This window comes from Nuphar pumila, chromosome 8, assembly GCF_984573655.1.
Source record: "Nuphar pumila chromosome 8, dmNupPumi1.hap1.1, whole genome shotgun sequence".
Lineage (NCBI taxonomy): Eukaryota > Viridiplantae > Streptophyta > Magnoliopsida > Nymphaeales > Nymphaeaceae > Nuphar > Nuphar pumila.
In genome coordinates, this window is record NC_143256.1 from 122,593,335 (window position 1) to 122,610,103 (window position 16,769).

At 38.5% G+C, this 16,769-nt stretch overlaps 1 protein-coding gene across 1 annotated transcript; it reads right to left on the reverse strand.

Annotated features, from left to right (window-relative positions):
* Nucleotides 1-14,533: 14,533 nt before the first annotated feature.
* On the reverse strand, nucleotides 14,534-16,055 carry LOC149830514 (uncharacterized). Its single transcript, XM_090015838.1, has 2 exons — nucleotides 15,808-16,055; nucleotides 14,534-15,353 (listed from the first exon to the last, which is right to left on the reverse strand). The coding sequence occupies exons 1-2, from the start codon at nucleotides 15,988-15,990 to the stop codon at nucleotides 14,730-14,732; spliced, it is 807 nt and encodes a 268-aa protein (XP_089871964.1). The 5' UTR covers nucleotides 15,991-16,055; the 3' UTR covers nucleotides 14,534-14,729.
* Nucleotides 16,056-16,769: the final 714 nt, after the last annotated feature.

Consider the following 16,769-nt stretch of genomic DNA (forward strand, 5'->3'; position numbering starts at 1 on the left):
GTAATCTTAAACACCATTTTTTATAGACATTCTATTTTCAATGCAAAGACATTCCAAATGGCCACTTTCCAAATGTGAAGCGGGATGACTACCTAATGATAAAAAATCCAGTGGTGGTTTTACAATCTTCCTTGGATCCTCTCTTATTTCTTGATTAGCTTGCAAGCAACTCACCGTGCACAGTTTAGTCTGAGGGAGAATATAGGACTCTTGTGTCTGTTATTGCTAAAACATTATAAATATATTATCTTATTCAAAAACTTGGTATTTCGTTAGCCTCTCCTCCAACCTTGTGGTGTGATAATGTGGGTGCAATCAATCAGTCTCCCACAACAAAAGTAAACACATTGAAATCAACCTTTGTACGTGACCATGTCAACAAAAACATTTTAGTTCAGTATATAATTGGCTGATATTTTTACCAAAGAACTCACTCAGTGATTAATTCCATGTTTTGAGAAGCAAGCTCAACATCTTTAACAAGCCGCTCAACTTGAGAGGGATTGTTAATGAACATTTGGATGTCATGCCATCTACTTCGAAATCACATTTGGATAGAGATTCGATTGGCACTCTAGATCCATCCAGGGCTCCAATGAAGTTGGCAGGAATGTAACTTAAGAAGGTTATCAAAAGATATGGAGAAAGATAATTTGGGAAAACTTCTAAATGAAACAAACTCTCTCAATAGATCTATATGAAATGCCTTCTACACAAACAATTTTCAAAATATAAAACAGTTGAGAATTTAAGGAAACCTTAACAATTATCAAAATGTAAAACAGTTCGAGAATTTAATATTCAGGTGAAAGAGAGAAGAGAAATCGTTGGAGCAGTAGATATAAGTGAAGCCCGAACCACGTTACGTTTTGTGTTCTTCGATAAGATAAGCCTTTCCGATCAGATAATCTCAAATGAGAATCTTCAACCAATCATCTCACTTGAGAATCCTCCAAGTTGATACTTGGTGTTACCACAATCGTCCATTCCTCTAATGTAGCTGGTAGTTCCTTGAATATAGCCATTATCTCCTGAATGACTCATCAAGTCAATATAACGTTTAGCAATTGTATCTTTTCTAATGTAGAAGGCTGCTATCGTGTAAAATGATATACGGTTATTTTTTATAACATGTAAATGTAATCTGTTATTATCTATATGTAACTCTTATATATTGATAACTGAATATATATAACAAAGTTCTGCACTCACATGTAGTGTGAGTTTCAAGTAGGTTCTCTCTATTATCGTCACTAAGCACATCTTCTCCATTATCATTAGTTTTTCATGGTATCAGAGCCTCAAGTTCATTTGAGCACTTCAATGGCTTCCAGCATTGCTGCAACCCAGTGGAATGTTGTAGCAAGTCTCGTATCAATCAAATTGAACAGAGAAAACTACCTTCTCTGGAGGTCTCAACTTGAGTCAGCCATGATGAGTTAAGACCTTCTCAAATTTGTAGATGGCGCTTCTTCTGAACCCCTCGAGTTCGTCCTCTCAGAACAAAGAAAACAAGAGGCAAACCCCAAGTTTTACATTTTGTGCAAATTCAACCAACTTGTCTTAAGCTGAATCAAAGTTACAGTCTTTGAGTATGTACTTAGTCAAATCATGAGAACCAAGACTACACGAGAAGCCTGGGTCATGCTGAAGAAGTCTCATGGCTCTCAATCGCCACTGAGAAACATGCTTCTGAAGAAGGATCTTGCCTTTATTAAGAAAGAAAGTGTGGACATGAACACGTATCTAAACAAAATTAAATTTCTGATTGATTCTCTTGCTGCTGTAAATAGTCTTGTTGACAATGTTGATCTGGTGCAAATCACTCTCAATGGGCTCCCCATCGAGTATGAGAGTTTTGTCACCTCTGTTACCACTGCAGCTACCTGTCACTCATTTGTCGACCTATATGATCTTCTGATCAATCAAGAAAAGAGAGTTATTATGCTTCATCTTAAGCAGGTAGACAATCAAGAATCCTCCCAAACCACCTTTTCGGTCTCTTGGGAAAGAGGTCATGGTCGTAGCCTCAATAAGGATCATTGGAATCAAAATCATGGCCAGGATAGGGGTCCCTCAGGAAATCTTAATCAACCATTCAATAACTCTCAAAATCAATAAGGCCCTGTCATCTCTTAATATTGTGGTAAGCGTAGTCATATTGCGAAAAACTATTGGGATATTCCCAAAGCTTTTTCCACCATGTCATTACACCAATCAATGAATGATCATTGGTATCCTGACACTGGTACCACCAATCATCTAAGTACGGATGACCAACAGCTTGTAAACAAATCCCCCTATTAGGGCAATGATTCCATTATGATCGGTAATAGTAAGACGTTATCTATATCTCATACAGATGATTTGGTTTTATTGTCTCAATGCTCTAAATTTGATTTAAATAATGTTCTTCAAGTGTCTGATATTGCAAAAAAAAAAATATTATCTGTGAAAAATTTCACAAAGGATAATGATTGTGTTTTCGAATTCACTTACTTTGAATTTTTTGTCAAGGATCGGCAGACATGCAAAATTCTTCTTTAGGAACAGAAAACGAACACGGGACTTGATCATGCATAATATTTGCATTTTATTAATCGTTATTTATGCATGATCTATGTTAAAATCGCTTTAAAAACCCATTTTTATCGTTAGTTTTGAGAAACCGCATTGAATTGAATTTTATCAGAAAATTGAGTTTTTTAAAGCTTTTCCTACAGTTTTAGTATTTTTATTAGATTTAGATTTTCTTAATTATAGTTCAATTAGTTTAGGCTTGTATTAGCTAAATTTTAGTTAGTTTAGTAAGTTTGGATTTTTAGAAAAACATGTTTTTCAGAAGAGACCTTGTTTTGGAAATTAGCAAAAATCTGTGGACTCTTTTTGAAAAAACCTGTTTTAACCTAAGTAGGGATTATAAATAAGGTTAACAGGGCTGGAGAAGATGTTTTTCCAGCAGCCCTCACACCCCCTCCATCTTGCCTCTCTCTTCTCCCTCTCCCTTGCTCTCTCCCTCTATTGCCGATTTCTCTTCTCACCTTCTTCTTTTTCCCCCTCTGTTTCATCAGGCCTCGAACCCCATCTTCATTGGCAGCCTCTTTCTCTTCGTCAGGATCGTGTGCATGCAGCTGGAATCTCCATCTTCCTCTCCTCAAACCCTTCTTCGCAAACAAATCTCAGTTTGCTCCTCTTCTTGTCTCATTTAGCTTCACGTAGTTTACATTATTGCAGTCCATGATTTTATTTCAGTTTGTGCATCTCTGCATCGTGCATATAGATCTATCATCATCTGAAAAAAGAAAAAAAAAGGGAATCAGAAAAAAAGAAAAAAAAAAACATATACTATTTCGTTTATAGCTTTAGCGTCTTGTGATATTTTCAGCAGCGTTTATTTCTTTTTCTTTTGTTTCAACATCTGTGACATGTAGGTATCAACGTCTTTTAATATTTAAGTTAGCATCATTTTCTGTTTTGAATTAGCTAAGGTTAGTTTGGTTTGATATTAAGGCATAGGTTATTAAGTGTAGTAGAGTACGGGTTTCTGAGTATTGTTAGGTGTTATTGTTTTGTGTGTTAATCAATGTCAATAAGGAAGGTAGTTTAATCGTTAGTCAGTAGGTCAGTTAGGTTAATTAATTCAATAGGTTAGCTAAATTTGTATAGGTTAAACTGTTCAGCGTTTTTCTGTTCAGCATGTTCTATTAGTTTTTGTTACAACATTTTATATTTTCTGATCAGTTTTTTTTACTATAGCTGCATTTTATAAAGTTTTATTCATTCGTTTTGTTTTGTGTTTTTTTAGTGATTTATTTATTTTTCCTGTCACTGCGTGTTAATTTAAGTTCATTCATTTTGTATATAAGTGTAGCGTCTTTTTTTTTAGCATATGTTGCTTTGTTTCTTGTTAGCGTGCTCCCATCCCTTAGGTCAACGTTTTGTGTTACTTGAATCATTGTTTATTCTTAGTTTTCATTTAGCCTTATATAGTTTATTTGACTAAGTATTATGCTTTGATATTTGTTATTAATAGTCAGCCCTACCTCACGTTTCTCAGCTATTATATTACATGTTGACATGGGCAAGTTCTAGTACTGTAGCTGACTTAAGTTGATGATGCTTGTTAGTAATTTATTTCTATTAGAATTCAGTCAATAGATAAATAGATTAGTATAGTTTGTGATTTAGTGGGTAGTTAGATAATTGAGTTTTAAGAGAATGTGTTAGATGGTGTACATTAGACTAAATGTCAGGGTTAACGTGTTTCATAGATTAGTTTAGTTAGTGTAAGATTTCTCATAGTTTAGTAAATTAGAGTTAAATTGCTCCATAGTTTTATGTTTGTTTAATTAAGTTAAAATTCCATTAGTGATTATATAGTTGATTCTTAATTTGTTAGTTAGTTAGAGTATTTCGTCTTCTAGTGTAGTTATGGTTACATTAGATTTCGTTTAGTTTTGTATTGTTGCGGCTGCGTTTGTATTTTGATTCTTGCAGGAAAGCATTTGGACGTGCGGTGGAGCCTTTTCATGCCCTAAAAGTACCCTCTCAGGTCCCCTCAAGCCCTCAAAAGTGCCCTCAGAAAAGCAAAAGTTCAAGAAAACATACATTACCTCAAAAAGGGACAAGAAGACTCGAAGCACTAAAGCCTTTTCTTTTTTTTTTTAGATTAGGATTTTATTTTATTTTATTAATTGGGTCTGTAATAAAAACATTTATTTATTTTGTTTAAGCCCTCTGCGTAGGGCCGTACTCCCGTAGTTAGTTAATTATTTAAAGAATTCTTTTCATGTTGGCAATAAAGCATAGTTTAGATTGTGTGTTTGAATACGAGTATTTTCCGTTCCTCGAGTTCGACCTGGACTCCACCACTCGTGCGAGCCGGTTTTATATTTTTGGTGTTTGGCTTTCACTGGATTTTAATTAAAAATATTGTTTTAAAAAGGGTTTTCATAAAACTCACACCAAATTTTGGCGTCGTTGCCGGGGAACGGCGAAATACTAGTATTCACTTTATTGCCTTTGTTTGTTCTCGTATTTTTAGGTTGCTAGTTGTTTTCATATTTAGGTTAGAACCACGTGTTTGCACAACGTAGAGACCATCTTATTTTTCCTGCACAGCCCACCAATAGGATTCCCTTAGAGGTGACTGCGCACGATTGGTACCGTGCTCATAGTTTGCTTTTTGCAAAATCCCTGCTGAGTGCAAGTGTGTGGTGTTTGTACACGTTTTTTTAGTTCTTCTTTTTACTCGCTTTGTGGTTTGCGTGGTTTGGCCGCTAAGTGCGTTAGTTAGGTAGAAAACCCAAAGTTAGGACGTGTGCTACACCGGTCTACTCCAAGGTGTACGCAATGGCTGACGATCATCATTTGATCCGTCCTTTGAGGGAGTACTTCATGCCAAATACGTATAGTCCCACCTCCTGCATCACGAGACCTGATGTAGGAGCGAGCCATTTTGAGATTAAGGCCAATGTGATTCAAATGTTACCTTCATTTTATGGCCTTGGCAATGAGGACCCATATCGTCACCTCGATGAATTTCTTGAGATTTGCTCGACAGTGCGAATCAATAACTTTGGAGACGACGCTATGAGGTTGACCCTATTTCCCTTCTTTTTGAAGGATAAAGCCAAGCATTGGTTGAAAGCGTTAGATACAGTTCAAATTACCACGTGGGAACAGATGCAAAGAGAGTTTTTAAAAAAATATTTCCCAATTGGTAAGACGAACCAGTATCGAAAGACCATTACCAACTTTTCGCAAATAGAGGGGGAAACGTTTCACGAGACTTGGGAGAGGATGAAGGATCTTCTTCTCAAGTGTCCCCGCCACCAGGTGCCTCGTTGGCAACTGGTGCAATATTTCTATGATGGTCTTACTGAGAAGAACCGTCAAATGGTTGATTCATTGTGTGGGGGCACTTTTATGCTCAAGAGTGAGGACGAGGCATGGTCTCTATTTGAGACCTTAAGTGAAAACACGATGCATTATGCTTTGTCTTCACAACTCGATAGGACTACATCTCTGTCTAGTGGTCCTAGGAAAGTTGGAATTTTCGAAGTTGGGTCTGAGTTAGATTTGCATACCAAGGTTGACCAGTTGAATAGAAAGTTAGATCAATTCCTAGCAAACTCTTCGAGAATTCCAGTAGGAAAAGTGTGTGAGCTTTGTGCTAGCCCTGCACACTGTGTTGTTGATTGTTCGGCAATGCCGCTATATCCTGAATTCGTTCAGGAGCAGGTGAATGTTGCCCAAGGTTTCGCTAGACCCATGCCTGATTCATTTACACCATCATATAACCCAAGTTGGCGAAACCATTCCATTTCTCCATCCCATCAGCCATCCCAGACACAGTATGGACACAGTAACCCTTCACAAGGTTACTCGCATCCCATTTTTGCACAGGTTCATCCCCAGTCTAGTCTACCTCATCCTCAAGAGCCCACTTCAAGTCCATCATTCCAGGAGAAGATGTTAGAGGCTTTTTCTGATATCAAGGTCACTCTTTACTCCCATGCATAATCAATAGCTAAGCTAGAGACCCAAATGGGACAGTTAGCTCTAACACTGAGTAGACAAAGCCAGGGAAGCCTATCTAGTCACTTTGTTGTCAACCCAAAGGAAAAGGATCCCATGTCATTTGACCTGCACCCCACAAATTCACATCCTACGCAGGTCAAATCTGTTACATCCCTTAAGAATGGGAAGGCGTGTCACCCCATTCAGGAATCGATTCATGAACCCAATGGCATACTCACTGATGAGTCGATCTCCTCCATTAGGCCGCAGGCGAAGGGGCAAGGCCCACAGCTTCTGCAGTCATCATATATTCATCGAGCCCCAGTCTCCCAGACATTCAGACCATCGATTGCTTTTAGCAAGCAAGAGGTGCAGATGCAAAAGATGCTTGACCTAGTCAAGCAGGATCAGGACCACCACGTGTTTGAGGTTGCATATATCGATAGTCGATTGGTCTTAGAGTCTCCTTTTGAGAGTAGTCTCCCAGAGGAGACTAACCTTTGTTCTTCCTGTAGCGAGAGTCATGATATTACTTTTAGGGGTCGAGTGGGCGGAAACACAATGCGTAGTGTCACAGATGACACTCTTTTCTTCATTGAGCCCGATTGAGCGAGACTTCATGTCCATTGATCTCATGGACGATGAAGGGGTTTTTTTCAGAGATCCGCCTGGCTGGGGACGTAAAACTTAGCGCTTTATGGGAGGCAACCCATATTTTTGATGTACCATTAGTAGCTTTAATATTTTTTATTTTTAGGTAGTTTTTCTTCATGAGCGTCAAGCCTAGATCATGTATGCATTGCATTCTTTTGCATATCTCTATGAGTTGTAAACTGTGAGACAGGTGGAACCTATGCAGAGCCATTCGCATGTCGTATCTGGTAAGGTTTCACAATATGGATCAGGTGACTTCTACTCCTTTTTCTCTCATTTATTTTTGTTTTCATATGCATTCCCTTAGTTTCATACAAGCATGGGGGAGTGCCACTGAGGACAGTGTCATTCAAGCATGGGGGAGGGTGTAGTTTGCACACCCAAATTTTTTCATGTCTTTGTACTTGCAATTTTATGTCAACTCATAAAAATTAGGCTTTTAGGGAATGAGTTTGAACTTATATGACTGCTTTGCAACATCTAACGTTTTTAGAGAATTTTTAGGCCCCACGAAAAACTTTTTCTAACACGAATCTAGAAAACCATGGTTGTTGATGTGGATTTCAAAGAAATGATTATGGATGCATGTTAGAGTTTATTTTGAATCACAAGTATGAATATGCACAGCTTTATTTTTGAAAACTAAGCAAATGAACAACGTTGCAAAAGAGCTCAAAAAGTGAAACGAGCATACGTTTAGTTGTTTGATATCTTCGTACTCCCTAGTAGCTAGGCTTAGACACAAGTTGAAGTGTTTGAGTCCATGTTGAAAAGGATAACGAAGGAAGTCAGTTCTTTGTCTACGTTGATATCTGTGGCCTATTTTGTTCGAGCAAGTAGAGCCTGAGGGGTGTTAACACCTGGTGCCCTAAAGCCATCTGGTTTGGGAGCCATCGGCCTGAAAGCTCCTTACATGGACTTTATAGAGAGCCTAATAGATATTGACATTGCACATGACAGAGAAGTAGACTATACGTAAACTATAGAAAATTAAAGGTTTAGTGACTCGAGCAATTAAATCTGAGGGATACTTTGTATCTGGTGCCCTAAGGTCGTCTGGCCTGGGAGTCACTGACCCAAAGCTCGTTACATGGGTCACGAAACTAGAAATTGGGTATAGTGCTCAGAAAAAATTGAAAAATGAGAAAAATTGAAAATCAAGAAAAAGAAAAGAGCGTAAAAGAGAAAAGTTTATTGCTTAAAAGCAAATATTGAGAAAACCTGTGTAGAACACATATGAGTGAGGAGAAGTAAATAATAATATGTATGTATTTGAATTTCTGAGGATGAAACATAAATGATTATGCTATTTAGAAAAGTGAAAGAAAATATTTTATTCTGTGGTGGTAGGTAGAAGACTCTAATCATGTTTTGATAATGCAATGGCATGAAATATTTGTGAAAACAAACTCCTTAATTGCCTAATGCCTTATGTTTTTATGCATACTTGATAGAGATGTTTGTGGGTAGCATCACTGTAAACCCTCACGAGACCTTACTCGTCCACTGGGGTAACCCAGGGGTTGAAAGGGCTTGTTGCATATGCTAAATGCAACCGTGATTCCTACGAAAGTGAGTTAGGTTTTTATTTTGTCTAGTTTAGTATTTTTGTTTTGCTTCAGTTTGCTCGAGGACTAGCAAACGATAAGCATGGGGGTATTTGATCATGCATAATATTTGCATTTTATTAATCGTTATTTATGCATGATCCATGTTAAAATCGCTTTAAAAACCCATTTTTATCGTTAGTTTTGAGAAACCGCATTGAATTGAATTTTATCAGAAAATTGAGTTTTTTAAAGCTTTTCCTACAGTTTTAGTATTTTTATTAGATTTAGATTTTCTTAATTATAGTTCAATTAGTTTAGGCTTGTATTAGCTAAATTTTAGTTAGTTTAGTAAGTTTGGATTTTTAGAAAAACATGTTTTTCAAAAGAGACCTTGTTTTGGAAATTAGCGAAAATCTGTGGACTCTTTTTGAAAAAACCTGTTTTAACCTAAGTAGGGATTATAAATAAGGTTAACAGGGCTGGAGAAGATGTTTTTCCAGCAGCCCTCACACCCCCTCCATCTTGCCTCTCTCTTCTCCCTCTCCCTTGCTCTCTCCCTCTATTGCCGATTTCTCTTCTCACCTTCTTCTTTTTCCCCCTCTATTTCATCAGGCCTCGAACCCCATCTTCATCGGCAGCCTCTTCCTCTTCGTCAGGATCGTGTGCACGCAGCTGGAATCTCCATCTTCCTCTCCTCAAACCCTTCTTCGCAAACAAATCTCGATTTGCTCCTCTTCTTGTCTCATTTAGCTTCACGTAGTTTACAGTATTGCAGTCCATGATTTTATTTCAGTTTGTGCATCTCTGCATCGTGCATATAGATCTATCATCATCTGAAAAAAGAAAAAAAAAGGGAATCAGAAAAAAAGAAAAAAAAAACATATACTATTTCGTTTATAGCTTTAGCGTCTTGTGATATTTTCAGCAGCGTTTCTTTCTTTTTCTTTTGTTTCAACATCTGTGACATGTAGGTATCAACGTCTTTTAATATTTAAGTTAGCATCATTTTCTGTTTTGAATTAGCTAAGGTTAGTTTGGTTTGATATTAAGGCATAGGTTATTAAGTGTAGTAGAGTACGGGTTTCTGAGTATTGTTAGGTGTTATTGTTTTGTGTGTTAATCAATGTCAATAAGGAAGGTAGTTTAATCGTTAGTCAGTAGGTCAGTTAGGTTAATTAATTCAATAGGTTAGCTAAATTTGTATAGGTTAAACTGTTCAGCGTTTTTCTGTTCAGCATGTTCTATTAGTTTTTGTTACAACATTTTATATTTTCTGATCAGTTTTTTTTACTATAGCTGCATTTTATAAAGTTTTATTCAGTCGTTTTGTTTTGTGTTTTTTTAGTGATTTATTTATTTTTCCTGTCACTGCGTGTTAATTTAAGTTCATTCATTTTGTATATAAGTGTAGCGTCTTTTTTTTTTAGCATCTGTTGCTTTGTTTCTTGTTAGCGTGCTCCCATCCCTTAGGTCAACGTTTTGTGTTACTTGAATCATTGTTTATTCTTAGTTTTCATTTAGCCTTATATAGTTTATTTGACTAAGTATTATGCTTTGATATTTGTTATTAATAGTCAGCCCTACCTCACGTTTCTCAGCTATTATATTACATGTTGACATGGGCAAGTTCTAGTACTGTAGCTGACTTAAGTTGATGATGCTTGTTAGTAATTTATTTCTATTAGAAATCAGTCAATAGATAAATAGATTAGTATAGTTTGTGATTTAGTGGGTAGTTAGATAATTGAGTTTTAAGAGAATGTGTTAGATGGTGTACATTAGACTAAATGTCAGGGTTAACGTGTTTCATAGATTAGTTTAGTTAGTGTAAGATTTCTCATAGTTTAGTAAATTAGAGTTAAATTGCTCCATAGTTTTATGTTTGTTTAATTAAGTTAAAATTCCATTAGTGATTATATAGTTGATTCTTAATTTGTTAGTTAGTTAGAGTATTTCGTCTTCTAGTGTAGTTATGGTTACATTAGATTTCGTTTAGTTTTGTATTGTTGCGGCTGCATTTGTATTTTGATTCTTGCAGGAAAGCATTTGGACGTGCGGTGGAGCCTTTTCGTGCCCTAAAAGTACCCTCTCAGGTCCCCTCAAGCCCTCAAAAGTGCTCTCAGAAAAGCAAAAGTTCAAGAAAACATACATTACCTCAAAAGGGACAAGAAGACTCGAAGCACTAAAGCCTTTTCTTTTCTTTTTAGATTAGGATTTTATTTTATTTTATTAATTGGGTCTGTAATAAAAACATTTATTTATTTTGTTTAAGCCCTCTGCGTAGGGCCGTACTCCCGTAGTTAGTTAATTATTTAAAGAATTCTTTTCATGTTGGCAATAAAGCATAGTCTAGATTGTGTGTTTGAATACGAGTATTTTCCGTTCCCCGAGTTCGACCTGGACTCCACCACTCGTGCGAGCCGGTTTTATATTTTTGTTGTTTGGCTTTCACTGGATTTTAATTAAAAATATTGTTTTAAAAAGGGTTTTCATAAAACTCACACCAGGACTCTATCCAATTAAGGCGAGTGAAACCTCGATGATGGCAGCTTATGCAGAACCTTCAGCTACCTTTGATCTGTGGCATCAGTGTCTCGGGCACGCAAATAAGAAGATTATCTCTTTTCTTAAATCTAATAATATCATTTCTTTTAGTAATAAAAGTAATTCAGTTTGTGAGCATTATCTTGTTGGAAAGACTAGAAAACTTTCATTTGGTTGTTCTCTATCAGAGAGTTTACAACCTCTTGAACTTTTACATGTCAATGTTTGGGGCCCTACTCCGGTTGGCTCATGTGAAGGGTTTAGTTTTTACCTGTTAATTATGGATGATTTTAGTCAATTTTTGTGGTTGTTTCCACTAACAATCAAATTTCAAGTATTTGACTGTTTCAAAGTTTTTAAAGCTATTGTTGAAAGTCAGGTTAGGTTTTCTATCAAAACCTTTCAATCCAACAATGGTGGTGAGTTCACAAGTAGGGAGTTTGAGACCTATCTACAAAGCAATGGTATTTTTCATCGCTTTTGTTGTCCTCACACACCTGATCAAAATGAACTAGTTGAGCGAAAGCACCGACATGTGGTGGAAACGGGTCTCAATTTCTTAAGCCATGCATCCCTATCCTATGTCTTCCAGAGTGATGCTTTTTGTATTGTGGTCTACATCATCAATCGTTTACCTACTCAAGTACTCTATCGCAAAACACTCTTTGAACTTCTCCTAAACTGGTCCTCTGAATACCATCACATTTGTGTTTTTGGATGTGTATGATATCCTCTTGTTGCTTCCTACAACTCCACCAAGTTTCAACCGAAAACCAAATCCTACATCTTTCTTGGTTATCCTTCTCGTCATAAGGGCTATATTTGTTTTCATTCTTCTACCTCTCTCACCTATATCTCTGATCATGTGCTCTTTGATGAGTCTTACTTTGCCCCTCCTAGTCTTTTCTCTCGTCTCTACGTCTGCTCTCCCACAATGGGGTGTTTCCCCCATGGTGGTGTTGGTCAATCTCTTACCCTCTTTTAGTAATCTCCTTCTATCATCTGCTTCTGACCCTGTGTTTCACCCGCTTGATCCCTCTCATTTTCCTGCATCAAGTTTACCTGATTCCAACTTAGTCAATTTTGTCTCTCCTGACCCTGTGGCCAATCCTCCTACACCTATTTCATCCATTTTTGTTCAGCCCATTACCCATCCTACTGTCCACGTTCATCCTATGGTAACTAGTTTCATGACAGGTTCGCTTAAACCCAAATCGTTTTCTGCAACTTTGTACCCTATTGCTTACATTTCTTTCAGTGCACATCTCTGTGAGTCTGAACCAACTACCTAGAAATAAGCTATCAAGCATCAACACTGGCGCTCTGCTATGGAGGATGAATATGTTGCTCTCTTACATAATCGTACCTGGCATCTTGTTCTCCCACACCCACAATTGAACATGGTTGGCTCTAAGTGGGTATATCACATCAAAAGGCATATTGATGACTCTATTGCTCGTTATAAAGTTTGTCTTGTTGCTAAAGGCTTTCATCAAGAAGAAGGTATTGATTTCTTCGAAACCAACAGTCATGTTAAGTCAATCACTATTTGTGTGGTTCTCTTTATTGTGGTCTCCTTTAAGTGGCGCATTCATCGATCGGACTTTAACAATGCCCTTTTTAATGGGTTCTTGGATAAAAATGTTTACATGAGCCAATCGCATGGCTTCATGCATCCCGAGTTTCCTCATCATGTTTGTAAACTTGATCACGTTATCTATGGTCTCAAGCAAGCTCCACGGGCTTGGTACCAACACCTCAACTCCTACTTGGTTTCTCATGACTTTATTATTTCTCAATCAGATGCCTCACTTTTTATCTTTTAGCAAGACAGTCTTATTATTTATATTTTAATTTATGTGGACGACATCATCATCATGAGCAACTGTTCCACCAAAATCTCATGTCTTATTTCACATCTTGGTGTTGCCTTCTCTATTAAGGATCCCAAGCGAGTAAGTTATTTTCTTGGGATCAAGGTGTTTTATTTCTCTGCAGGTGTGATTGTGACTCTCTCAACAGCTATACACTCTTAATTTACTTCAGTGAACCTACATAGCTGACGCCAAACCCATCTCAACCCCTATGAGCTCTTCCTCCAAACTCTCCAAAGACAGCTCCTCGTTATTCCAAAATCCTGCATTTTAGCGCAACATTGTTGGTGGCCTACAATATCTTTTACTCATCGAAACACCTTTATTGTCAACAAGGTTAGCCAATATATGCATCAACCAAGACACTGGACGACTGTCAAATGCATATTATGATACTTAAAAAGAGACTCTGCATCATGGCTTTCTTCTTCAATCCTCCTTTCTTTCAATTCAATGCTTACTCAGATGCTAACCATGGTGATCAAAAGTCTATTGCTAGATTTGTGGGTTTTTTTGTCCAAATGTAATCTCTCAATCGTCCTGCAAGCAAAGAATTATCGTTCATTCCAGTACCGATGCTTCTGATCTCCTTTGATTGCATTCTCTGAGAACTTGGGCTTCCTCTAGTGCGATAATATTGAAGCCCTCTACCATGCACGTTGAGATTGATCTTCATTTTGTTTGTGATTGCATTCACAACAGCCATCTGTAAGTCCAAATTTATTTTCTCATGTCCAACTCACAAATAGACTCACTAAACCGCGCCCATTTGCGCACTTAGTCAACCTTCGTCCCAAGTTCAATGTGCTGGCTTCCCCGATGAATTTGCAGGGGGTGTAACAAGATAAGCATTTCCAATCACATAATCTCAAATGAAAATCCTCAGCCGATCATCTCACGTGAGAATCCTCCATAATATCGATACTTGTGTTACCTGAATCATCCATTCCTCTAACGTATCTGATAGTTCCTTGAATTCATTGAATATATCCATTATCTCTTATATTAAATAAATGACTCATAAGTCAAGATAATGTTCAGCAACCGTATCTCCTCTAATGTAAAAGACTACTGTCGTGTAAAATGATAAAAGGTTATCTTGATTGCGTGTAAATGTAAAAAAGTCCTGCACTCACGTGTAGTGTGAGTTTCAAGCAGGTTCTCTCTAGTATCGTCGTTAAGCACTTCTCCATTATCGTGAGCTTTTCATTCTTGTGTGTGGTTTTGTTCGATTCCTACCAACGAGATTGAGAGAAATTAAAGTTAAAAAACATCAAATTTCATTCATCTCTCTGAATTCTTTTTTTCGGATAAGACCGTGGGAAAGTCGATCCCCACCATGTAAAAACCATCTATAATTTTGTCATCCATATCAAAGAGAGAGCAGGAAAGGAAAAAGAAATACCATCGAATTATATCCTCTCTCTACATTCTTTTTCTCAGATAGAGAAAGAGGGAGGGGAAGGAAGGAGGGAGGGAGGGAGAGAGAGAGATTACCTTCATGTAGAGGAGGGAAAAAAAAAGATTAAAGAAAAAATTTACAAGGCCCTTTCCTTAACAACACTACCACCATCACTCACCCTCTTCACTTGGCCCCCCTCTTCCCCGTCGTCCTCTTCGGCTTGGTCGTCTTCACAATCTTGGGCTTCTTCGCCTTCACCACCTTCGCGGATGCAGGCTTCTTCGCCACCGGCTTCTTCGCCACCGGTTTCTTCGGAGAGGCCTTCGCAGACGTCTTGGCCACCTTCGCGGCTGGCTTCTTCGCCGCTGCAATGGACGGTTTCGTCCCACTGGCTGGCTTCTTCGCCGCTGCACTGGCTGGTTTCTTCACAGTGGCTAGCTTCTTCGCCACTGTACTGGCCGGTTTCTTCACAGTGGCAGCCTTCGGCTTCTTCGACTTCGCTGTGCCGCTGGCAGCCTTCGCCTTCGCTGCAGCCGGCTTGGGCTTCGCTGGCGACTTGGGAGCCTTCGGCTTCACAGAAACGACAGGTTTCTTCGGAGCGGCGGCCAGCTTGGGGGCCGGCACCTTGAAGGAGCCCTTGATCTTGTCGAGCTTCCCCTGAGCGACCAACTTCCTCAGCTGAACCAGCAGCAGCTTGCGGAAGTTCGACGGCAATTGATCCTTCCGCTTGTCCTCAATGAATTTCGCGATCGAGTACTGGCTCGTCCCCTTTCGATCCTTCCTTGCATTGATCGCTTCAACGATCATCTGCGCATTGTCACGAAGACGAAACGATCAGCAACGACTTGAAACAAAGATCAAACTGAACTAAACAGATAGCCCAGAATCAAAGACGGGTTCCGAAACTAAAAAATAATTGAAAGAATTAATTCAAAAAAGATGTATATCTCTAATTGAAGTGATGGATTCAAACTTGAAGATCCGGATACTCTGAGAACGGATGGAAACCATGAAGAAGGAACAAATTAACGGATTGGGAACTCTGGGAATGGGCATCCTTAAAAGCTACTATGAACCAAAGAAATAGACTGAAGCAGAAGACGGATGCTCTAAAACCAACAGAAAACAGAGAAATCTACTGAAACCAGAAGGTGGACATATCTAGAAACTATAATAAAACAAATAATATTAATCAAAATAGAAGTATCTCTTAAGCTAGTAGAAACCGGAGGAATGGGTCGAAATTTAAGTGGGAGTATACCTCATAGTACGTAGGGTGAGAGGAAGGAGCTCTGGAGCCCTTAGATGCAGACGCCTTCTTTGGTTTGGGCTCCTTGGGAGCAGATGGTTTCTTCGCCCTCTTCGCCTTGGGCTTCTCCTCGGTTAGTGCAGGAGCAGGATCGGCAGGCGGAGGGGCGTCGATGGTGTCTTCGGTAGGAGCCATTCTGGGAGAAATTCGTCGCCGGAATGGAGGAAATCGGTGGGCTGAGAGAGGAAGAAAGAAGGAAAATGGATAGAGACGCAGGTGACGAGCGAGGGATTTTATATTACCACCGGCAATAGAACGGTAGGCAAAAAGGTCGACTCTGATTGGTCGAGAGGCCTTTCACTCGGATTTCTTCCCTCGAAATTTTGAATGTGGGCCTTACGATTTTCCGCTATCTACGGCTCTTAGTAGTCCAATTTTTTGGGAGGGTTGCTTTTGGGGGGTTACATTGTTGGGAGGGGGGGTGGAGAGGGCGGCTTGGGTGTGTTTCTCTACCCTTTCTAGTTGGGCTTAACTTGGGCTTCCCTTTATCAATTGGCTTGGGACTTTCACTTGTGTTTAGCTAAAGTTCTTGGTTTTCTAATGAGTGCTTGGTCGCTTGGTTTGGTTCAAGAATGGGGGACATATAGGGTGTGTAATCCACATTGGTACGGAAGAGCATCTTTCTGGTATTGGTGGAGATTTTCGATCATTTGATCAAGGAATTCGGTGTTTCAATGTCTGATGTTGATCTTAAATGAAGGGCTATTAGTTTTTTGGTGATCGTGATGCGAAAAGTTGGAAATGTGGTTTGATTTTGATTGATTAATTGGCATTTGAATAAGGCAGAGGTGACACATGTTTTCGAGTTTGATAGTTTGATGATTGAAAACATTCATTTTCTTTCCAAGAAAAGTGCTCAATCGTGTGGATTTTGATAGTTTATTACATGGTTACAATTTTTGTATCCTTCCATG